Source organism: Biomphalaria glabrata, chromosome 10 (assembly GCF_947242115.1).
Source record: "Biomphalaria glabrata chromosome 10, xgBioGlab47.1, whole genome shotgun sequence".
NCBI classification, from domain to species: Eukaryota; Metazoa; Mollusca; class Gastropoda; family Planorbidae; genus Biomphalaria; species Biomphalaria glabrata.
In genome coordinates, this window is record NC_074720.1 from 6,586,178 (window position 1) to 6,612,643 (window position 26,466).

Below are 26,466 nucleotides of genomic sequence, written 5' to 3' on the forward strand. Positions count from 1 at the left end.
TGATAGAGATCGACGTTATAGTGTGAATATATTCGGAGGAATCTATATATATAAAGAAACCAAAAACGTTTCAAGTCCTGCCAGTCTTATACGAATTCTTATTATTGGTTTGGTGGAGTTGTCGCATGATCTCGTGTTGGCCCCAATACAAAGTCCTTCACAAATCACAATTATATTATCTTGAACAGTGTAGAAATGTGTTGACGGGAATCAAAATGAAAAAGAATCGGGGGGGGGGGGCGAAGGAGCACAAAATAAGTAAGATAAAAGCTAGAGTCCTGTGCAAAAAAAAAAAATGTAGTAAAATTATTGATGTGTTCTCGCAAGTACTACAGATTCATCAACGTTATTAATGATGACAGCATTTATGAATGAACAGGCTCAACACCATAAGATGCTTTGCTAAAATGGGAAATAATCTTGACAGCATTAGTTTTACTGAACTTCAGGATATTAAATTGCCTTCAAACAAGTGGACTTAATGTTATGTTGTGTGTGTAGCCAGCTCTAAATTGCAGTCAAACTAGGTTTCCAAGTTATTGAGAAAGCAGTAGGGCTATGTGACCTTGTGAGTAAGGTAGAGTTCCACTTTCAGACCTTGCGATCTATAAAGCGGATGATTTTAAGATCATCTGTTGTTGTTGTTTTTTGGGTCAACGGTTAACGAGCAGCACAACGACCAACTGCCTTTACTTCCACCAACTCAAGTCAGGTAGGGGAAGGTGGGGCTAGTTGTCATAGTTTTCAGATTTTGATGTTTTAAACATATTTAGAATTCATTGATTCTCATCAAACTTAACATGCTGTAACTTAAACATTCAGACAACAATTAGAGTAAATGAAATAAACTTTATCTCTTTATTTATCAAAGTTATACAACAAAAAAGTGGCTGGGTTGAGGTTGAGACTATTTGCCCCACACCGGGGTAAGTTGACACAGGGCATGGGGTAAAATGTTACACATTTAAAAAATCACCATATCTTGCTATGTCTAAAAGAAATAGCATATTTTAAGTCAAGACTTTGTTCTTGTAGTAGTTTCCTTGACTGGCCGTGGTGAAAGAATGATATATATGTGAAGGTTATGAAAAGTTTTGGACCTAACAAGGAAAGCTGTAGGTTTTTCTTCAAGATAATGTTTATTTTTTTCTATATATTATTTGTAAAATATCTGTTCACTTCTTTCAGCAATGCACCCACCTCCAACCTATCTAAATAGTAGGACTAGGTAACTTCTTTCCTAAAATAAATGTTGCGCTCGGAGGACATCTTTTCTGTATGTTGATGCTGTCTGTGTTATAAGTGTTTTTCAACAAAATTACACAAAAATATAATTCCACTTTCCGAACAGTCAAAAACAATGAATCATGATAATTTTAAAATGCGAAAAGGTATCGACTTCATTTTATAACTATTTGTAAATGTTTCCGTAAACATCTCAGCTGAAGTTTCATATATTTGATAGCGCATCACATTATATCGATATAGTGTTTGTGACAACTTAACCCTTGTGACATTTTGTTGGGTGGACTCAGGGGCGCATTAAAAATCCCGAAATTCAAAATATAAAATACAAATTGCCTTCCGAACTGCCGTGAAGAGCTATGCTTCAAATTTTGTTCAGTTTTTTTTTTAATGATTTAAATTAGACCTAAATCTGCGTTTTTAATTAGGTCATGAGGTGGTCTTCGCTAAAACAAAATAGCTATGATACTAATTGCAATTGGCTGGACTGTTTATTTTTTTTTATATGAATAAAATATTTAAAGTAATTTTGGTTTACAACAGAAATGTACTGTATTCCAAAAAATATAAATTTCATTACAATAAATACAACAAATGATTTTTTTTTTATTTTTTTTTTGTAATGATGAATTAAAAAAAACATTTTAATAATAATATGCGATTTAAACTATTTACTGTAAAAAATATTTATTATCAAATTTAAAAAAAAATAATTAATAAATACTCAAAAAGACACACAAAGATAAAGGCACATTCCTCGTTCCATATTCTAGGACAAATTTGCACCAATGCTCCTTCTTCCCTAGTGCTAATAGAGCATGGAATGGCTTAATGCCTATGAGCTAGTCAGGAGAACCAGTGACTTGGCACTCATAATTTAGGTCATTGGTTAATATGCATAACTGAATGCATGACGCATAGGACGCAATCATCTTCTTTTTTGAAGTAACGTCTGTATTATATAAGATAATGTACAAATTTCTATTTCAAACACCTATAGAGTTCTCGTCAGCCTAGTAAGGCAATTCATCTAAGAGAGGGGTACTCTGACATTAAACCCCCGCTGCCTTGCGGTACTGAGGCTTCAGGAGACAACCTCGAGGAAAATTCAGGAGTGAAGTCCCTTAATTATGCGTTGGGAATAGCATCTATGACATTCCCTCCGGCAGCTTCTGCAACTGAGCTGGTGCCAAATATAATGCGAAGCGTTCCTTTGGATCTCATCAGGAAGGTCGAGAGAGGGACCATGACGCATGGATGACCCCCTTAAATTTATCTAAGGCCCAGGAATGCGCCCCGGAGAGGCGGTTTAAACTCAAAACCCATTTGGCTACGCTCATAGAATTTTGAGTACGTAATTTGATATATTAGCGCATGGAATGGGTTGCCTGAGCCAGCCAGGAATTTAAAAGCATTGACTTGGCAGAATTTAAGTCATATTGATTATCATGCATGACTATATATATATATATATATATATATATATATATATATATATATATATATATATATATATATGCATAGGGCCTAACGCATAAAAAATCATCTTCTTTTTTGATAAAAGATAAGATAACACCATAATTTGTTGTTTAAAAAAAAACATTGTCAAAACTTATTGAAATATTTGACAGAATGATGTTAGGAATGATGGCATAAGATTTAAATTTATTCTGTTTAGAAAAAGCTATATGTCCGCCGCTGCACTCAAATGATGCAGGCTTAGTTGAAAAATCAAAGGAGTTTTTTTTTTTTTTTTTTTTTTTTTGCAAATCAAGACAGATATATTGCTTAAAAAACTTATTACAAGAGAGCAAATATGAAAAATATTGCTTAAAATGGGTAGTTTATTCTCCAGCAACTGATGGTTGTCTTTCACGTGTTATAACTTTTCAAATTCTTTTTATGCACAGCTATATAGCCTACTTTGTGATTGGCGCAACACCTATAATTTTACACATTTAAATTGGTTATCCTCACTGTTGCTATTTCCTTGGAACTTTTACCTGCAAGCCATTAAAAAATGGGAAATAGAGGATCGGGTGTGATATCTTTAAAAAAAAAAAAACAATTCGCTATGAATCCATCATAAATTATGGCAAATTAATTAAAAGACTGATGATTTGTGAGCGGCAGGGTAGGCTATATAGGCCCTTCTGCTTTTTCAGCAGATCCGTCTCCAGACCTGTCCCATGTTGATCAGCAAATTGTAATTGTTAGGTATTTTTACCAGATGAGGGGCTATATGAATATTTCTATTTACATAGTTTTACATAGTGACATATGTTGATTTATTTTTTTACATATTGACATCTGTAGATTTTTTTTCAGCGGTCTCGTAGTTACGTATTAGAGCTAAGTGTTGTTGTTTTTTTTAGAGGTTATAAATAGATATTTATTTTTAATTAACTAAGCTTTACCAACAGGTGGCGTTACAGCAGTTAGAAACTGCCTAGCAATGGCGACCAACCATTCTAATATAATGGATGATCAAATAACAGAAGAGGAAAACCCGAAAAGTAAACGACCCAAAGGTGACCTACTATATAATCTACATACCCAACTCTAGAACTAGTCTATATATTTTGTAATATGAATTTTAATCGTCTTATCAGTTGCTAATTTTTATAAAATCCAGATTACCAGTCACTGAAGTTCAGTTGCAATCCGATCAATCACTTGATTTTGAATCAGTGTCAGTGAGTGTGAGTGGTCACTGTAGCTATGCGAAATTCCCGGATGTTGACAGTTTTCGACTCGCGGGAAAAGTGGCGACGCCATTTTTCATGTTTATATTTATTAAATTAAGGGTGCTATTGATTTAAACTAAACAATGAAGAACCAGTCAGTATATGAAGCATTTTAGACTAGTTTTTTTATTTGTGAATATTTTTTTTACAATAATTAAAAAAAAAATTAATGAAATTAAAAAAAAAAGTGTTTTTTTTTTATTTGGCCGAACTTTCGTAAAAAGTTCGTCATTTTGTAGATCTAATACGTGCTTCAGGTTGTTTTGTCATTTAAAAAGTTTGTTTATTCTGGAAGATAATTTAAATGGCCGTAAGTTGAGCAAATTTCATTGTAATATGTTGGTATATGCGATTTTTGTCTAAATTCCTGTGAGGCAACAAATCATGACAAATGTGACTTTTTTTAAAAAATGGCGGCAATGGATCAGACCTCGAGGTTTTTCAGTTTTGGCAAATGATTGCATCCAAAAACCATTTTGTCAAATAATATTTTGAATTAGTCATGTTACACGTGCATTTTCTTATTAATTTAATTTATTCTGCTTCCTATATAGCCGGTTATGTCTTTTCTATTAGCATTTTGCTCAAGCATGTTACATGTTAAAAGGTGAAAAAAAAATCAATTTATCATTACGGTCACGTGACAACAATGAACTATTTTTAGCCTTTTTGTCTGTAGTCAAGTGTAAACATTTAGAATCTAGTCTAGAGTCTAGATCTATTTAAGTATTTACATTTCGTAATGAAATAGTGATATCTAGATCTAGATGTCTAGAGTCTAGATCTATATGTGAATTTTAGATCTGCTTAGTTAGATCTTGATCTAGATCTAAATGTTTTTGAATCAAATTACTGCACAAACAAAATCTAGATCTAGACTCTATACTAGACTTGACTAGACATTTCTAGATTAACTATTTTACTCTATTGAATTTGATTTGATAGATCATGAATAGATTAGTGACTTACTTAGTCTTGATTAGATCTACACTACTAAAATCTACTTTATCAAAGTTTATCTATATCAATATCATTAGTCTAAGTTAGTCATTATAATTTATATGTTATAATGTTATATCTAATCAGACTAATCTATAATCTATATCTACTAATGATCTAATAATCTAAGTCTAAATCTAATTATCTAATTACTTGATCTAAAATAATCTAATCTAATTCATTGGCTATATTATACTTATAGAATAATATAGATTATAGATCTATTATTTATTTATTTAGACTTTCTAGAATATAGATCTATATTATATATATATAGACTCTAGTTCTATATAATACATACTAGATCTATATAGATCTAGCTAGATGTCTTTAAAAAACTAGATCTATTAGTATTACTATTATTTAATTTAGAACAATTTGTCTATAAAATTTTAAATAATATTACACTAATTACAGTTCTAATACAGACCCAGCCCAGTCTATTTTACTGACTCTTATTTCTATTATATCTACTCTGACTATATTTATATTTTATACTACTCAACTACTGTATTAACTAAATTATGTATTAAAGTAGATCTTATCTAACTACATAAAGAAGGCCTATCTATATCTAGTTAGTTAGAATTCTATACTAGATTGACTAGATGTAGACTACTTTAGATCAGTAGATCTGATTAATTTTATTTAAGACAGTTTGATTGCTTTATCCTGTAATCTTAATTAATATTCATATTAGAATTAGATATTGGCTCTAATATATCTATATTAGTATGGATGGCTGCCTGGTCGTGCGGTTTGCACGCTGGACTGTCGTTCAGATTTATCGATGGTCCCGGGTTCAAACCCTGCCCGCTTCCATCCCCCATCGTCCTGCGGGAGGTTTGGACTAGGAAGTAATTATCTTCAACTCTGAAGGAACATCCGAAACATGTAAAACATTTTAGTATATATTCCATTCAATATATCTAGATAGATTGATTAGAATTTTTTTATTTTTACATTTTACATTTTTACATATATGTTAATCATTCTGATTGCTATGATTATTATCATACTAATGCTATATGAGTATGATAGAAGTGATGATATAGCAGCACATAATGATCATCGTGTCACCCAGGCCATTGATATATATATATATATATATATATACAGGGCTTTTTTTTTTTTTTTGACAGTACACATTGGTACGGCATACCAGCACCTTTTTTTTGACTATTTAATTCTATGATTAATATAGGCTACTTAAATTTTATATAATTTCTATAGATTGTAATTTAATGTTTATCTAATTACTAGATGGTCTAGAGCTACAATAGAATCAACTTCAATGTTTACCTAATTACTAGATCTACAATACAATCTACTATCAATTATTTCTCAAGAATTATTTTAAGATTTTCCATTGGATTATTCACTTACGCACCTATACTCTTTAACTGATATCATGCCAAGACAAAGAAAAAGAAAGCTTTCATCCTGTACAAATATTGAAGACACTATTTTCTACAAATTTCTTTATGAAAATTTTAATTATTCTGAACTTACACCTGATGACAATAATAAACTATGCCTAAAAGGACATGTCCTCCTAATTTATCTGCAAAATCACTCCTCTCAAACATCCACAGCTGAAAGTGTTGCTTCAATTTTTGGATTCCCATTTAATCCATGTTTGATTTCAAAAGTTCGTTATTTAATTCAATGCACCCTTGGAAAGTATAAAAATAATATAACAAAATATTTGTCTGAAATTCAAAACATTTGCTGTCAAATTTTTTATCAGTTACCTACCACAACTGCTTCTAACCCTGATTTAACTCCAACAAAAGTTATACAGCAAACTGAAATAAATCCTGTTTCATCAAATTTAAGAAGCAATGATGAATTAACCCCTCGCAGAAGACATTTAAAAAGACGACTTTCTTTTGTGTCCCAGGCAAGAAGTGAAGACAAGAATAAATATAGGAAAAAAATATGTTTATTAAAATCTCAAATCAATTCTCAGCCTAACCTTATTAAAAATCTTAGACGGTCTGTTCACCGAAAAAATGAGAGAATTAATAGGTTATTAAAAAAATTGCATGAATATGAAATTGCTTCTGGCAAACAAAGTTTTTTAAAATGTAAAAAATGTATTTTGCAAACAAAAAAACATCAAGAGATATTAAAAAAAATGAAATCATCTTTCAATAAAGAATTGGCTGTGAAGGACGCAATCATAACATCCCTTCAAAGTGATAAACTACATCTTGAAGATGAACTTAAAGAATTAAAAGAAAATAAAGCTAGGTCCCTTAAAAAAAATAAGAAAATGTATGATGTTATGACAAGATTAATGTTTTTTAATTGTATTTTATACCAAGCCCCAACCTCTTCCATCTCCCCTATAGTTAGTAGTTTATCACAGAGATTGGGTGTGCTTCTTGATTGTGTCCCTCACAGAACATCAGTAGACAACTTTGTAAGAGAACTTGGTGTTATTTCAGACCTACAAGCCGCTGAAGTTGCCATGAAAACACCACATCTAACTCTTGGGTTTGATGCCACAACCCAAGAGGGTGTTCTTGTCAATTCAGTACATCTCACCACTCCAACTGATACTTTTGTTATAGCTTTAGATCAGTTGAGTGGTGGGAGGGCTGAGGACTATGAAAAACACTTAATTGAATCTATAAAAAATTTAGCATATGTTTATTCTGATTTCCATAAGATAGAGTTTTCCACTAGTTATAATCAAATTATCAAAAATATTTCCAACACTATGTCAGACCGGGCATCAGTAAATCATGCTTCCATAGTTAAATTAAATGCATTATGGGGTAAAACCTTAAATGAACTTAATTGCCACCTGCACCCACTTGATAGTATTTCAAAAGGCTGCAGGTTGGCACTTAAGTCCCTGCAGACAGAAAGGAGCAGCCTTATTGGGAGTGACTGCATAGCAGGCAACATTGTCTTACAAATAGACAAACTCAGATATCGAGATGGAAAGGGTGACCCCAAAAATTTTATTTCCTTTCTACTAAATGAAAACTTACCCAAGGGCCTTATTCCACGGTATAGGGGAAATCGTTTGCACGTTTTTTTTCATACATGTGGAATATTGGTCCTTCATTATGACCAAATATTATCATTTTTAAAATCCCCTGCCCTTTCCTCTGGATCGCTGATAAGTTGCCTGCACAGTGACCTCAATAGTGAAACTGGGAAGAAACAACTTTTTGTTATGGGTGTGGTAGGGAAACTGTTGACAAGCCCTTGGATGAAAAAATTTTACATTGCGCCTGGTGCGCAAGCTGTTTCTCATCTTGGGGCTGTCACAGTCATTAAAGAAGTTCTAGCCCAAGTAGATCAATGCCTTAGTAATCCCTTTAGTATTTTCACAAGAAACCTAGACTTCTTTGGTGAAATCCTTGATGTTAATGATCCCATACTGGAGGTTCTTTTGCTCTGCCCTCAAGATAAGGAAGTTGAAAACATGATAAAAGCTAGTCTGTCTTCTATTGCAGAAACTATCAATAGGCAGTATAAAAGGTATCTTAGTATGAATGTGTCTGATCTGATGAGCACCCAGACAGAATCTGCTAGGCTACATAACATGGATTCTGAAGAGGTGATTGGCATGTTTAGTGCAGCCAAGAAAAAAGCACCAAATGCAACGATGTGCTACATGTCCTCTAGAATCCGTTCCCTAAAGAACAGAACTGTAGCCTATCTAGATTCTCTGAGTGTCTCAGATATGACTGAAAGGGTGACTTGGGCCATTGGTGTCTCTCGCAGTAGGAGGCAGGCTAATCGAGTGAGGACGTCAGAGGTGACTAAGGAGATTGCTCTGAGGGCGGAGCAAAAAAACCAGGAGACAGAACAGAAAGAAAGAAAGAAAATTGAAAAACTTTTAAGACAAGACAATTACATTGACAAGATTAAGGAACTGATTACTAACGTGACTGAACAGACTTGGATGGATGTGCAGGAATTGTTATCTGGAAATGTTATTGACAGGTTGATCTGTCACTATTGGTACAGTGCAGGCCCTGTATTATATAGTGGCAGGGTAAAGGGACTTAAAAAAGGAATGAAAGATGTATATTTGGTAAAATATTGGCTGGATGATGAGGATGAGAGTAGAGGGGTTGACTATGACATGAGCAAGTATCAGCTTGCCTGTGACATACTGTTCAAAGACTTGACATTACTGTAGAATAGTATTTGTTAACATCAAGGATTTTTCCCTACCCATTGACAAAAATGTTCCAGTTTCACTTCTGTCTGACTAACAGGGATTCTTTATAATTGGGTGGTAAAACAATGCACATAATAATATAACACACTAATAAATCTGTTAGCTAATCATCAGTGACTAATACATTTCACTAAAATAAATACTTTTATAAAATTTTCAAACTGTAAAGTTTATGTCATTAATTTTAAACATATTCTATACTATTATAAAATTAACTAGAGGTAAACATAGTCTTAATCCTTTTATACTATTTTTTTTAAGCTTTGAAATATTTAAAATAAAATAGTACCTTAATAAAAAAAAATATGTAAATAAAACTATCCAATTATGAAGAATGATCATTAAATATTTTATTTTTTTTTTGTTGTTGTTTTCAACAGAAAAGTAAATCCCCTATTTCTGTAAATTTGTAACAAAACATTTGTGTTGGGATTTTTTTTGATAATTTGATTATTATTCATTTTCTTCATGCAACTATAATTTTTAAAATTATAAAACCTACATATTGTTTAAATTTGTTTTCCCATTGCATCATATGTAATACTGCAAAGTTTAAAATTAATAATGCTACCTTATAAGTGTTTCTCTAGTCCTCCCAGTAGATCTGAAATAACACCAGTTGTTGTCTACTTGTACTTCACATTTTTTTTTATTGCGCTTTTTTTTCTAACACACTATTTTGTTTTATATCATCTAATTAAATAATTATCAAATTTAATAAAGCCAATTAACTATTTTTCTTAGCTATTTTTACTATACGTGGTACATCATCACTTTTTATATACTGTTCCATTTTAAAATTGTATTGATGGTTCATAAACAATTAATTTAAATAATGTGTAATGTAAAGCCATAACTTAAAATTAAAATATTTAATAATTTTTATAAATAATAATATTATTAGTTTTATAAAGTTGTCTTCACTTCAAGTTTGTGACTGTAAAGATATGCAAACTTTCCTTTTTATATTCATGTGTACCATTCAATATTAAGTTTTTTCAAACACAAATCATCATATTTCCTATTAACCTTTTATCTCTCAAACATTTAACTATCATAAAAAAACAACACTTTTTTTCCAATCCATTTATCATTAACCCTTCATTAAATTACACATTTAACCCTTCATAAATTCCCACATGTGCCTTATACTTTCATGATGTCCTTCAACTACTTGCATGTCATCAGAGTTCCTTCGGCACCATTTACTTCATCGTCATCCATTACATAATAACTTGCATGTCATCAGAGTCACTACTGCACCAACAAATAAGCCACCATTGACTTCATCATCATTATGTGCTGCTTACTTGCATGATATCTGCTTTGCTACGCTTGTAACAAAAAGAAGCCACCATTTACTTTATCGTCATCCAGTACACACAAACTTGCATGTCATCAGAGTCACTACGGCATCAACAAATAAACCACCATTGACTTCATCATCATTCTATGCTGCTTACTTGCATGATATCTGCTTTTCTATGCTACTAACACACAGAAGCCACCATTCATTTTATCGTCATTCAGTACTGGCTAATTTGCATGTCATCAGAGTCACTACGGCATCAACAAATAAACCACCATTGACTTCATCATCATTCTATGCTGCTTACTTGCATGATATCTGCTTTTCTATGCTACTAACACACAGAAGCCACCATTCATTTTATCGTCATTCAGTACTGACTAATTTGCATGTCATCAGAGTCACTACGGCATCAACAAATAAACCACCATTGACTTCATCATCATTCTATGCTGCTTACTTGCATGATATCTGCTTTTCTATGCTACTAACACACAGAAGCCACCATTCATTTTATCGTCATTCAGTACTGACTAATTTGCATGTCATCAGAGTCACTACGGCATCAACAAATAAACCACCATTGACTTCATCATCATTCTATGCTGCTTACTTGCATGATATCTGCTTTTCTATGCTACTAACACACAGAAGCCACCATTCATTTTATCGTCATTCAGTACTGACTAATTTGCATGTCGAGTCCCTATGTCATTAACAAATAAACCACCATGGGCTTCATCATCAGTTGGTCGAACTTAATTTCTATGTTATCGCATTCATCATCTACGTTATCGGCACAAATCCAGCAATCGTTTATGCCTTGCCATCTTACCATGCTATACTTAAAAATTAACATCATATTATCAATTTCCAAGAAAAATGTATGTAAGTAATTAATTTTTTTTCTATACAAAATGATTTTAAGTTTTTATTTTTTTTTAAATATACATGAATCTAAAGATAAATTTGTTTATCACATCTAAAGTTTTATCTTTATCTTGGTGTTGTTTTTAGATGTGCTATAAAAATGAGTGAGATGGTATGCTTCATTGATTTCATTGTTAGGCCTAAATTTAATTGCATCAGAATTTTTACATTTCTGAATGGTTAGACTTATTTCAATAATCTAAATATCATTGGAAGGATCTTGACAAGTAACATTTAATATAAAAAAAAATATTATAATGCCATGTTGAAATATAAAAAAAAATTATTTAAATTTTATGAAAATGAATATAATTTTATTCACTTTGATTTATTTTGTTCATTATGTTGGTAACAGTATATATGGTTCTTAGTGGTGTGATAAAGATTAGCAAAGTGTCACGCATTTTCGTTCAATTTTAAGAAAACCTCACTTAGTGTTGAGTGAAAACGCGTTAAAAAAAATTGTAAAAAATTAACCGTTTGGCATATAGCAATATTCTATATATCATTGGAAAGCTCAGGATAAGTGCTTCACTTATCTGTTATCAACATTTTGTTAAAATAGAAAGATAAGAACATTTTATTACAAAAATAAATAATGAGAACCTCATATTGAGTTGGTTAAAATTAAAAAAAAAATATATATATAAATAAACTGTATAAAAAAAATAAATACATTTATTAAGCACACCCTAAGCTTTATTTTGATATATAGATTATAGCAATGTGATAAAAAGTAGCGAAATGGTACACATTTTTGTTCATTTTTTCAGAAAATCTTGTGCCATGGTTTCCCATTGCTTCAATGTTAAGTGAAAACGCGTCAAAATTGTGTGTATTTTTTTATCTATTGGACCCATAATAACATTCTATACCTCATTGGAAAGCTCAGAACAAGATCTTTAATAATTTATTATCCAATTTAAAAAAAAAAAAATTTCAAAAATTTTGTCACATACCTAGTCACTGGACTCACTGACACTGGTCTTCACTTCAGAACTTCAGCCTAGCCTAAGGCTAAGTCTGAAGTAACAAGTTAACAACTAAACTGTCTAAACAAGCTTAACAATATTGATATAATTGAATAGACAATAGTAACATTTAGATCTAGAAAATCTATAACATTAGGACATTACTTATTTACTACTCATTTAGATCATTTCGAATATTTAGAAATCTAGATATCTAGACCTAGATTAGTAAATGATTTAGAGTCATTACTGTCATAGAGATTAGATAGAATCTAGAGAATCTAGTCAATCTAGAGAATAAAAGATCTACTTAGTCTGACTTAGAGGACTTAGACTTAGTCTAAGACACTTAGTAAGACAGTAAGTTAGTTACTAACAATAGTAACAATAATAACATGATTAATAAGTTTCATTAACAAGTAACATTATAATTTAAACATAACAGTGTTACTGAATAACTGAGTGTATGCCCCCAATGCAGTATTGTACAGTACTACTGAGTCTGAGTGAATGGTGAACGTCTCCAAGTATTAAAATTAATGATATCTCTACTTCCTCTTCTAGAGTCTAGACTCTAGACTAGACCTAGATCTTGTATAATAAATAATTTTATAGATCTGGATCTAGAATCAAGACCTAGAATTAAAATGACCTAGATTCCTAGATGATTCTAGATCTATTTACTTGAATTAGTTGAATGGTCTTGATTAGTCTTGAATAAAACAAATTGAACAAATCTAGATTCTAGAGGTCAAGATCTAGATTTTTATCATACTCATGATGCTTTCAGTGAAAATCATTGTCACTTTCAATCACTTTGTAAAATTTGTTTCTGGACAATTATTTACAATTTAATATTATAAGAAATAAAGTTACCATACAACATTATCATAGCTTAGGATTTAGTGACCTAAAAATAAAATAATTACAGAACAAACTTAAAACCAAAATGTTAAGGATAAAAATAATAAATAAAACAAAAATATGTTTGCAAAGCACACTTATATCGATTCTATACAAAACAAAGTATAGATCTTAGACATAGTGTCATTGTTTTTATAGACATCCGAGCCTCTTTTTCCAATCCGAATTGCCTTCATTCCTTCAGGAATACCATGACCGAATACAATGGAGATTCACGAAAACTAAAATAGCAGTAAGTGGAATTATGTTGAAAGAGTGGGGAGGGAGAGTCTGACCAACAGCATTGCTGTGATGTCTGGCACTAACAGAGAAGGGAGATATGACACTTAGAAAGAATAAGAAAAAAATTATTCAGACTAATAAACATCTCTATAGATTGGAAGTAAAAAGATGTAAGGAATAGAAACTGTTGGCATAAAGGGGAATAATTATAAGTTTTAAAAAAATTATCAAAATAATTCTATGAATTACTAAACAAAAAAAAAATATTTATAATATATATATATATTAATATATCTTTGTGTGTTTTCAAATGTGCCAAAAACTCAAACTCAAATGTAGTAGCCATTAAAGATGTACTGAAAACATTTATTTTATTCAAAAAAAAAAAAAAAAAAACAATGAAAGTATATTGTATGGAAACTTTATATTCAGGAGTATACGGCATAGAAAAAATACCTACTGATTGCAAAGATCCCCAACCTCTTCCAATGTGACTTTCATCATTACTTTATGGATAAGAAAGGAAAGCATAAAATTAATTTGTATTTTAAAAATGCTAAAGATTTTCCACAATATTTTCTTTTTTTCTAGGTTTAATCATTATTGAGCTTAAAAAATGTATGAAAACAGGTTGCGAGTGTGTCCAGAAGTTATCAATGAGTGCAAATACTTTTAAAATTTAAGACAATTCCTCCTTTATACAGCTGACCAACTCTGTAAGAGAGTTTGTTTGTTTTTTTGCTCTTAATAGCTAGTGAATGATAGATTTTAAAAATGTAGCAGTTCATTTATATCCTTGATATCCTTTGGTTGAAACATAAATGATGCTTTGTCTAGCATAAAGGAATGAATTATTTTGTTGTGACATTAAGATATGACCAAAAATGTTTAAATTACAGTTGTTTTTTTGTAGGCTATATTTAAAGCTATTTATATCAGAGGTGTTACTCAATTCTCCTAAAGACTTGTGAATTTTTCTTTTGAAAAAGGGTTTCCATTGAACAGTGCATAGTCACAGCACAGTAAACAAAAGTGGGTAAAATGTACTAATCTCCATTGAGATAAATTATTTTACAAAGTAAAATCTAAAAAAAAAAAAATCTTTTCTCTTGAAAGTTTCAGTGAGGGATAAAGTACAGAAAAAAATCACCTTGTCTGACAAGTATATTATATACTTTATCTATAGTATAGTTTTACAGCCTTTAATTTATTGAGATCCTTCATCAATCAAACTGTAATCCTAGTTTTAAAGATTTTTTGGTCCTTCTTTTATAAGGCTGTGTCCTCTTTTAGGAGTGTAGATTTCTGGTAACCCTATATGTGACAGATTTAATTTTTATTTAAAAAAAAACTTTTTCACACTCTATCTAGATTTTCATTTCTCTTGTGTTATAAATATAATTTGATTGGAACTTTCCAATGATGTATAGATTCTAGATTATTGTTATACAACTTAGGGTTATAAAGATGTAACTGAACTTCTTTTTTAAACACAAGATCTGTGGAACAGTTAGGACAAGATTTTATAACAAAATCTTACTGCTAGGGCAGAACATTTGTGTGTTTTATTTCAAGGATATAAACAATTGAGGGTTTGAATTCAGGGCTTGCTTGAAAAGTTATGGTCACAACTGGTCTAGAACTAGGTGGTAACAAACTTCACTTTTTAAGTTCTTTTTCAAAACTTAAATATTAACTCACTCTGACTGTCTGTCTAGGTGAAATCTTTTACACATTATTTCTCCCACTTCCCATTTGGATAAAGCTGAAAATTATTTACTGTTCATAAAAAAAATTAACCAATTAGTTCATCATTTAGGTGTAATTAATTAATTTTGTACTTGAAGTACTTGAAAAGCTCAGTGGCTAACACTTCAGCCTTCAATCAAGTTTCAGACCTTGAGCGAATTTTTTTTTTATTGATTTTGAAAAGACACTGAGCATGCAATAAGCATGAAGGTTGCACTAAACAAAAACAATGGACCTCATTCACCAATCGTAAACAAACACTCCTCAAGTCACGTGACAACCATCAGTTTAACTAGACACCAACATGGAATCTATTGTTTGAAAACCACTCTTGCTTGTAAATTTTACTTTTGTTAACTTGTTAGAATATTGCTATGTTATAAATGCAGCATATGCATGTGAAAATGATTACAGACACGTAATTTAATTACAATAACAATGTTACTGGAGTGATTAGCTACAATGGAAAGGTAAGCTCTTTTCAAATTACCATAGCCATAGAATCTATGACTATCTTTATCTTACTATTTAAAGTATTTAAACTATTACTAGTCTAGATTTATAACTAGATCTATACAGTATAGCTATATAGATCTATGATCTGTCTAGATTAGTCAATCTACTTACTTAAAGTTAAAGACTAGATCTACGAGTCTAGTACTTATTCAGTTATTGACTTATTTAACTGATTAGTTAGGCCTACTAGGTCTAGATCTAGAATAGATTACCAGGCACTATTATGACTAGATTGACTAGATCTAGATCTAGTCTAGATCTACTAGACTTTTAGATCTAGACTAGTCTAAGTCTAGATAGAAATTCTAGAATTTAGTAACTATCTAGATCTAGATCTACTTAGCTCTATCTAATCTAGATTTTTTTTTAGATAGACTAGCTTCTAGATCTAATATAAATATACATCTAGATCTTGCTGTAGACTCTCGTACTCTAGACTGACTTAGACTCACAAGATTAACTTAAGTTGATAGATCAAACTTAGAACATCTAGATTTAGATTCTAGATCTAAACTAGTAAAAAAAAAAAACAACAACTAGATCTCTAATAGTCTCTAAATCTATAATATTATAATTTTAATCTAGACCTAGATCTGGTCCTGTGAATTGATCTTTGAAAATTTAGAAATGTTGAAAATGTATGATTATAGATCTACTAATTTATTAATTATGTAATAGATCTACATTATAAATAATAACATAATAGATTATAAATATAGCTAGTAATATAGTCTCTAGATCTACCTGGATCTAGATTACTTTGAGATATAGAATTAGAGGCCTATGCTATGTAATTCTTTATTGTAGTTAAGACCTTCTTTACTAGATCTAGCTATATATAGATCTATACTTATAGTCCTAGTCTAGACTGTCTAGAGCAGTGTTTCCCAAACCTTTTCCTTCAAAACGGAACACTTCGCACACTATGAGTATTTAGCGGAAAACTTTTCTTATTTTTTTTAAAAGATTTATTCACATGGTAGCCTACTAATTAATTATTCCAGTAGTTCATGGAACACTTATTCAGGCGTAAGGTTCTGCGGAACACATTTTGAGAAACACTTGTCTAGAGTGATTCTAGAGATTATTTCTGGAATAAGGCTAGTTCTAGAATTCAAGATATATATATAGCATTTACTTATCACCTAGAATAGAGTGACAAGATTTATAATCTAATTAACACAATTTAAGTCATGAACATTGTAGGATCCAATATAATTCTAAACTGATAAATCTAGATGTCTACTACATTTTATCTACATTATAGATTTAGTTTAAATTAGAAATCATATATTCAGAGGCAGTTCAAGAGGTATGCAAAGTGGGCATAATCTACAACCTGTGCGTGGGGGGTTTATAAAATTAGTCTATGCACACCTATTAATTTTAAAACATTTAATGCATTAATATATGTATTTATTAATTTAAAAAAAAAAAATTATTCTTTCAGGTCATTGAAGGAGAGTGTCATTGTGCAGGGGGTTGCAAGCCCGCCTGTTGTAAACATCTTTTTGGTCTTCTGTCTGCTCTAGAAGACTATAGCAAAAAAGAAATGTATGCAGCACCAACAGACAAAATTCAGACATGGCATCAACCTGCACCTAAAGCCTCAGAAAACGAAGGATAGTTTTAGCTGTGATAAGACTGGTCTACAAAATTTGGATACCGGTGTTTCAATGTCTGCTTTGGCTGCCTTACCTCAGAACACTCCTATATTTTCAGTTCTACAAGCCGATCCTAAAAGATTAACCTCGGACATTGTCTTCTATGACAGAACTATACCATTACCATCTATATTTTTTTAGCTTTGTGATGTTTGCGATTCATTTTGTAGTTCATTTAAATAGATATGATACATTGTCATAATTTATTATTGTTAGTATACATCTATTAAAAATTAATTGCATTATTGATTTACAATAATTGATGTAATTTCACTCAATATAAGCTTTGTTTTTGTTTTTTAAAAGTATTTTTTAATATTCAACTTTTTTGTTTCTCTATTTGCTAAGCTTAAGTCTATGCAAAGGTTTTGTCTAGTTCCGTATGATAATATTCTGTTTTCAATATCTTTATAACTTCATGCTTTAAAAGCAGTTGCTTTTATTAGTTTGAAATTTTCTTTCTATTTTGTCAGAAACCAAATTCAAGCAGCAAAATCTACCAGCATGGCAGCCAATATTGACTGCAAGCACTGTATTTCCGGCCTTCCTTGCGATAGGTGTAGCTTTTATACCACTAGGTGTAGGTTTGCTGGTATCATCTAATAATGTAAGTACTTATAATAGCTTCTGTTGACTTAATTGTTGCTAATACTCGCGGAGACAATTTAGGTAAAAAAAGAGTGTAATATTTCAGTTTGAGTCCTGGGAAAGAATTATTGTCTAAGTATATTAGTTTAAGTACCCCTTTAGACTTTACAGTCTTAGGGATAATGTAAAAGTCATCTGTTTATAGTGCAGACAGTTAATGAAGGTGTCATGTGGCTAGCACAGCAACCAACCTTCTTTACTTTCCCTGACTAAAGTCAGGCACAAACTAAGATTTGAACCCCTGAGATCCCTTGCTTTGAAAGCCAAGTGCTTTACCACTCAACCACCAAAACACTAAATTGTCTGGATCGACATAATCTGAGTGTTTAACTATTTTGGTTGAAGAGTAAGAACGCACTGATCACTCACAATCTTTATATTATATACTGAAGGCCTTAGAAGGAACTTAACTGTTTTGACAAATTTCAGGGTCTCTCAATCTATAGGTCAGATGGTGATTTTCCAGGGGTTGCCTAAGACCATCAGAAATAGGGATTTTTTAAAACATGTGTATATAATTTGTGCAAATCTTTTTCTATTTGTTGTTACCAACTTTTATAACACTAAAATCAGAACAATTTCAAACATTTTAATTGTTGCAACATAAATATTTTTAGCAGTTTAAATTGCTCTCTATCAAACAGCAATGTTATGCCATAGCAAGTCATATAGGCCTACATTATTTCCACGGTGAAACTGGATGAAAATAGTATTTGCATTCAGCTAACCTTATTTACTTTCTATGAGGAATATAACATTGGACTTGACAATACATGTGAACATTTGCGCAAGATTGCAGATGAAATTTCATCTACCTGACATCCCATTTCACTTGCGAGAAGTCCATTCACAGTAAAGATGTTCATAAGACATCACAGGAAGAGAATATTGAACTCAGTATTAACGATGCAGCAAAAATATGATTTCACAATTCTAAATTAAGTTTTTGCAGTCATGTTTCATTCTGTCTGAGATTGTGCTGCACCTTCATCTTCCATTTCCAACAATATATCTTTACAAGGTTTTCCAGCCTGTTAGTTATACAGAAATAGACTCTTTGTGCTCCTAAAAAAAAACTACCCTGAGAATTTCAGATGTGGAAATAAGCTTCTCACTTTTTGGCTTCTTCGCAGTACTGTTGCAACAATTTTTTAGCAATGCTGTTTGCTGTTATGTGGATAGCTTTTCATATTTAGCAATGCTATAGTAGGCAACTCGAATATGATGTGCACACAATAAAAACAGTAAATAATTGCAAGTCATAAGTTACATCAAACATTAATTTAAAATTGTATTTATTTGTAATTTAATTATAAGCAGAAATATATATAGCCAAAATATAATTACAGATTAAATTACTTGATTTAACGCATTGTAGTTTTTTATTAGGAAAATACTTCATGCACAACAGATGTATACATTATGATTAGGAAAAGCACAGTTTCTTGGGCTTATGAAATAAAAAATTTGTATGGTTGTGAGTGGCACCCATACACCCTTAGATGTTCCATTTGTGGTAGAGTTTCAAAATAATATTTACCAAACTGTACAATAATTTTAAAGAGATTAAAGCTATAGCTGTGGAATAAAATAATCACTAACAGACATGACTTCTGGATGTTTTTTTTAATGAATTCAGCTTACAATTTAGGGTTACACTCTGAAAACTTTGAGTATAGCGACATAAGGTTTCATAAGTGATGTCGCTCTATTCATGTACATTTGCTTTGCTGCTTTGGCAGGTGAAAGAACATATCATTGACTACACCAACTGTCTTATGACCAATGGCTCTGAGACATGTGCTGATTTCTTCAAGACTAACAACAACACTGGCAAAACATGCCATTGTACTTATGAAAATGTGACCTTGTCAACACAATTTGAGGTAAGTGACTAGGTCTGTTTAATTTAGTGTAATATCAAACTATAGTTTAAAAGTAGGCCCACAAGATAAGACATATATAAGGTTACCAGATACCTACACTACCAAAGGAGGACAAAGCCTTAAAAAGGAGGACAACGTTAAAAAACTGAAATATGAGTTCTGTGCATGAGAAAATAGATCTCCCTTGTCCACTGTGAGTTGATAAGTAAATATGTTCCTGCATTATGCAGAGGAATGCAAAATAAAAAATCTCAGATCTTGAGGAGCTCAGAGTAAAAGGTTGCCTCTGAACGGCTTTGATTATAATATATACAAATGCCTGGTCATGAAGAAGTTCTATCAAAAACTACTCATAGTTCTGATAAATATATGAGTGTTTGTGTTTTAATCGGAAGATAGCAGAGTGGCTGCCAATATGGACAATGGGCCTTTGTAAGAGGGGGGATACTCATGAAAAAAAAATTCTGATCCTACTAATTAAATTTTTCTTATGTATGTAGACTTGAGTCTCCCATTCTTTTTTATAACATCTCTATAACATAAAACATATTCTGTAACTAAGATTCTAAAGTACTTATAGTAATAGTAAGTCATATGCTGTATGAAAAGTGCTAGAAAATGTGGTCATGAAATATGGGATTTTATTTAAAACCCTAGGAATATGTAATGTTTTTACATTTTTAAAAACTTTTTGGCTCTGGTATAGGTGAGTGAGTTTTGTTTATATAGATATAGTTGTAAGTTTTTTGTTACTCTTGTTCAATTTAATAAAGTTTGTCAGTAATAGGAAATGTTTCAATGAAAGTAAATATCCTCAACTTCAGCTTCTTCATCTATCCCTTAGTCTCTGTTTACCATTTTTCTCCATTCCTTTCTGTCTTTTTCCCTTAACTAGAATCTCTTTCCATAAATGGCCTGTCTATTCTTTTTTTAATGCTGTCTTCCCATCACGTTCTCGGGCTCTTCTTCTTTTCCATGGTACTGTTTCTTTTTGGAAGGTCTTGTGATCCCAGAGGACCACCTGATATGACCGTAGATATAGTTTAGGTTGGCATTCTTTGACATAGGGCTCAATTTCCTTCATGGTCTTGTTTCGAATCTCCTCATTTGCGATGCAGTCCTTGTAGGTGATATCTAGGATCCTTCTATAACATCTCGATTCCATGACTCAGATCCTCCTCTCTAATCCTGAAGAAGGAATACCTGTTGTTCATTAATGCATAAAGGTGTAGTGACTAATGACTCAAGGTTTTTCTGTGGGCATTTTTGCTTGCTCTATTTACAGTCACACAAAATTAGGTCATGATTTAAAAATAAAAGATATGAACCTCAGTTCTGGACACACCATACATGTATTTGTTTTCATCCATTGATTAATTTTTTTCCAGAAATCTGTCTACATTTATTATGGTTTAACAAACTTTTACCAAAATCACCGTCGCTATGTGCGCTCCCGAGATGATGACCAGCTTCATGGGGACAGCAAGTCTCCTGGAAGTCTTATTGATGACTGTGATCCATACAAAACTATCTCAATCAATGGCACCACCTACGGGTATGCTCCTTGTGGTGCCATCGCTAACAGTCTTTTTAATGGTTAGTAAAGCATTTCTGTTTTAAATGTAAATTTCTTTTTTGGTCAAAGTTATTACTAACCGTAAGAAGCAGTCTCCTATCTTTAATTTGATAAAATTTTTATTTTGCACAGAATGTAATCATTTTACAGGTTTAAACCCCCCTCCCTCCACCATGCTCAATGTATTTAACCCATACAGCACCACTAATAATGTACACATGCCTGTTCTAAAATAAAATAAAAAACTAGAACTAAAAAATGTTTTATTATTTCATTTTTCAGATTCTTTTACCATAAAGTTTTTGGATGAAGACGTATATGTGGGCCTCATAAGGACAGGCATAGCTTGGGTTTCAGACAAAAGTGTGAAATTTAATAATCCACAAAGTAAGTAGAGCTGTCCTTGACCCATTTAATTCCATAGCAGCTGCAATCTATTCAATCCCTTTATAACCAAAACAAGCACTTGGCCTACAAACTGCTTATTTGACAATGTATGTATAAATAATCAAATGAAATTAAAATCCTGCTAGATATGTTACTATATGAGAGGTCAAGGGAGCTTACGGTACAATTATTTTTTAATAGGGTGAAAAGTTTAAACTGAGCACTGTGTGGTAATGTTTAGGTGACAAAAATAAATTTAAAAAATTTAAGAACCTAATAGTAGAAAATGTCATGAAGAAAATGCAAGTAGTGATTTAGACGACCTAAATATGAGTGTGCAGGATTCTAAAATATCCTTCAAGCCTTGGTCCAGGACCAAGTTCATTTTAAAGATTGGAGGTTGAGAACTATGTCATTAATGCCCAATTAAAGGTTTATAAAAACACAAAGTTTTAGGCTGTAATTTAAAGTAATCAATTTTGACTGTTTTGCCGTTGGATTCATTATACTATCTTTGGAAATAGATATTTTATTTATGTGAACCCACTTATAGTTTTTATATATTTTTTTGGCGCAGCTTTCTCCATTTCTTAGATATCGTCTGTATGCATTATATTTGTTAGTCGAGAAAAATCAAAATCGTAATACTTAAACAGAATGTTTTCTTGTTTCCCATGTTTTGAGAAGCTTTGAAAAAATGTAAATGTTGTCTACTCCAGGCTGGACAAACTTTGTACCACCTCCAAACTGGAATAAAAATGTGACAGAACTCGACCCAGAAGACCCTAACAACAATGGCTACGAAAACGAGGACTTGATTGTGTGGATGAGGACTGCTGCACTGCCCACATTTAGGAAGTTGTATCGGCGTGTTAACCACACAATACCGTCGTTTTCCGATGGGCTACCATCAGGCAGCTATAAAATAGAAATCACTTACAGTAATGACTTTTTAACTATTAAGACATTTGTTTCTTGTTATTTTAACGCTCTTACGATTTGTGCACATACCTACTGTCTAATCTAGGCTTCTTTTGTTGTTTTTTTAACTGCTAATTTAGTCATTTTATTTTATTCTTCACAGATTACCCAGTGACTGCATTTGATGGCACAAAAAGTATAATCATCTCAACAACATCCTGGTTGGGTGGAAAAAATTCATTTTTGGGTATAGCATATATTGTTGTCGGCTCCCTGTGTATCATTTTGTTCTTGGTCTTTTTCCTGATACACCTCAAGTGGGGTAAAAAGTAAGTCTCTTGTTTTGTTTACTTAGAGTAGTATTTTACTTTTTCTCTATCGGAATAGTAAATCTATCCTAAGACCATTTAATTAGCATCTTTCAGTTCCACTGAGCCTCGAGAGAATCAAAGCATCTTTTTCCAAAAAGCCCTGGGCGGGAAAAAAAAAACTCCAGTTGTGTTTAGTGCATATGCACACCTATGTGAATTACTGCACTCAGATATGAAGACAAGCTTTATGATTAATATATGCAAGTCAAGAGCATATAGCTTCCTAAAAATGTTGAGACTTCAGCATGGGGCTGTCAAAAAAGTTGAGGCATTATTTTCTCTTCCTCTCTGGAGTCCATGAGTCAAAGTTTGACCTGAATCGTGCAATGGGCTAACAGGACACTGTGCCATCCTGCTTGGGTTATAGTAGTATGTTAATTTTTTCAATTCTGGGTAGCCTCCACCACAGTCAAGAACATTCAGTAAAAGGATAATAAGTGTAGAAATTGGGCATACACTTTATGTTATGCAATTCTTTGGATTGTATTTCTTTTTTTTTTTTTTTAAATACCTACATTGAATTTTTTGTTTGAATTAATATTTATAAATACTTTTTAAAATTCTAACCTTTTCTATAGATATCATATTTCATTCATTATGTATATAATATTGTGTATATTTTTTTCATATTTGAATGATTAAAAGTTCTAGAATAGAGTCAAACTTGTACACATCTTGAATTAAAAATGGATGTGTTTTTCTGGCAAGATTCTCTCAAATTTGGCTTGTCCCTTAATACACCCATTACCTTTCCTCAATATGAAAAAAAAAAGAATTTTTAATTACTTCATGAGAGCTTTGAAAGGTTGAGTGCTTGTTAATATAAATGTATATTTTAAAAAAATAAATGACCAAATTTCAGAGTTGGTTAATTCTTATTTTACTTGGAACATTTCCAGAAATTCTTTTTAGATATGTCGATAACAGTTTCTTGGCTTTAATAGTTCGGATCAGATTGTATTGTCTCCTTAGCAGTCCTTAGTTTGCTTAAAAATCTTATTTTGAAGATGTGATATGGAAAACTGAATATTAAATAAGTTAGTTTATCACCTGCGTGGACACCATTTTGCCACTTCTCTTGTGGTTTGCTCATAGATGCAGTCACTTGATGAAATTTGTCTAGCACTTTGAAATAATGTTGTTTGACAATGTGGCACAATGTAAAGCTCTCTATATTTGTGTTTCTGCACATGTATGTCTACCTTTATATCTTTAGTGTTGTCTTAGTCTTTTTAGTACTATCCTCCATTGCAAATGCTAAGTTAACTAGACCTCTTGATTGCCTTTCTTACCACTAAAAAGAGGACCAAGCTTTTAATCTGCTAGATCTTGTTGCAGATGGTTGTTGGTAGGTCCAAGAAAACATCACCACCTGTCTGAATCATTTCTGTGTGTGATTGTTAACTGCATATGGCTGATTTTTCTTTTAGTGCTAGTCAGCTGGATGTTTGTCCCCCCCCCCCCCTTTCCTCCTATAAGGATGTTTTATTGAGCAAAAAAGAAAGGTATTATGACCAGATTATGATCACTGCTCCTACCTGGAGCTAATTGAAATCTTTATCAGAAAAACTAAAATATTTTTTTTTCAAGTTGAAATATAATTTTAAAAAATTCAACAAATATTTTTTTTAAAGATAAAAAAGTCACTAGCCTAAATCAAGAATAATTTTCACTATTAGCCAGCTACTTTTGGCTGTCTTTGTTTTGTCAGTTTTTTTGGGGGGTGTTTTTTTTTCCTCTCAACTGTATATAAAGTCTCAATAAGAAACTTGACTTTGAAATGAAACTTCATCAGAAATTTCTTTATTGAATGTCCAGCTTAATCTAACAATGGCCTTTGCTGGACTATTGCACTGACACTGAAAATAGCCAGGTGTTGAAACCTTCTATGTTTATGCTATAAAGCATGGAAGTTTATATAACGAATTTCTTTCAGTAAGAATAATATATATATATATATAGTTCGTCCATCGTGGTTCGATGATGACCACTTTGTCATCCAGGGGGCTGAGGGCTTTGCACTGGGGTTTTATGCCTCCTCATGTGGCTGGTGAGACCTATGTGAGCCCGGAATGTTCGGCTGCACACTGGGCAGGTTATTCCAGCTGGAGCTAGTGTCGTTTGTCTTGCTTTTCTTTTCTGGCGTTTTTCTTCTGCCTGCGTTGTTCTTTTTTCCTCAGCAACCTGTGCGCCAGTTTTCACAGCGTGACGCCATGATGCTCTGTCTTGTGCCTCTGTCTCCCAGGTGCCAGGGTCTATGCTGAACGCCTTCAGAGAAGCTTTGAGGGTGTCCCTGAAGCGCTTTCTTTGCCCACCTTGCGAGCGCTTTCCTTCGCTTAGTTGGCCATACAAGAGTCGTTTTGGGATGCGGTGGTCTTCCATTCTGTAGACGTGACCTGCCCATCGCAGCTGGGACTGCATCAGGATTGTGTGGATGCTTTGCAGACACGCTCTTCGAAGGACTTCTGTATCTGGTATTTTGTCTTGCCATTTGACATTTAGTATTTTTCTCAGACATGTCATGTGGAAGAGGTTTAGTCTCTTTGCATGTTTACTGTACACTGTCCATGTTTCTGAGGCATAGAGCAATGTAGGGAGGATGACGGCTCTGTAGACCCCTAGCTTGGTGTTTGTGGTGATACCACGTCTGTTCCAGACATTTGTAGACAGTCTGCCATAGGATGCACTGGCCTTGGCAATACGCAGGTCGATTTCACTATCGATTTTTCCATTTCTGGAGAGTGTGCTGCCAAGATATGTGAATTTGTCCACTGCGTTTATATCCTGTCCATTTATAGTAATGCTTGGATCCGAGTAGCAGGTAGATATAAGACTTCAGTCTTGTTCGTATTGATGGTAAGGCCAAAGTCTGAGCATGCTCTTGAGAAGTCACTGACGATGCTCTGCAGATCGTTTTCAGAGCAGGCATTTAGGGCACAGTCATCAGCAAATAGCAAGTCTCTGATTACTGCTGCATTTGTTTTTGTTTTTGCTTTAAGCCGCCTCGGGTTGAATAGGCCACCATCAAATCTGTATGATATATTTATCCCTTTGTTTTCTCTATTTGTGAATGCATCTGTCAGCATAGCGGAGAACATGATACTGAACAGTGTAGGTGCTAGGACACAGCCTTGTTTTACCCCGTTTGATACTTCGAAGGGCTCTGATGGTTCTCCACTTTCTTGGACACG

The 26,466-nt window shown here is 32.4% G+C and overlaps 1 protein-coding gene across 4 annotated transcripts in view; it reads left to right on the top strand.

Moving 5' to 3' along the window:
• Nucleotides 1-3,442: 3,442 nt before the first annotated feature.
• Nucleotides 3,443-26,466, top strand: part of LOC106065913 (cell cycle control protein 50A-like) — a 33,596-nt gene continuing 10,572 nt past the window's right edge. For 3 of the 4 annotated variants that reach the window (XM_056043106.1, XM_056043108.1, XM_056043107.1), the window contains exons 1-8: nt 3,444-3,462; nt 3,669-3,776; nt 17,960-18,093; nt 19,877-20,020; nt 21,409-21,616; nt 21,879-21,983; nt 22,703-22,924; nt 23,068-23,233. In XM_056043106.1, coding sequence (XP_055899081.1) covers nt 3,701-3,776; nt 17,960-18,093; nt 19,877-20,020; nt 21,409-21,616; nt 21,879-21,983; nt 22,703-22,924; nt 23,068-23,233 — 1,055 coding nt within the window. In that variant the 5' untranslated portion in view covers nt 3,444-3,462; nt 3,669-3,700. Of the gene's footprint in view, nt 3,463-3,668; nt 3,777-17,959; nt 18,094-19,876; nt 20,021-21,408; nt 21,617-21,878; nt 21,984-22,702; nt 22,925-23,067; nt 23,234-26,466 lie in introns of all 4 variants that reach the window. The other variant, XM_056043105.1, reaches the window with a different exon arrangement.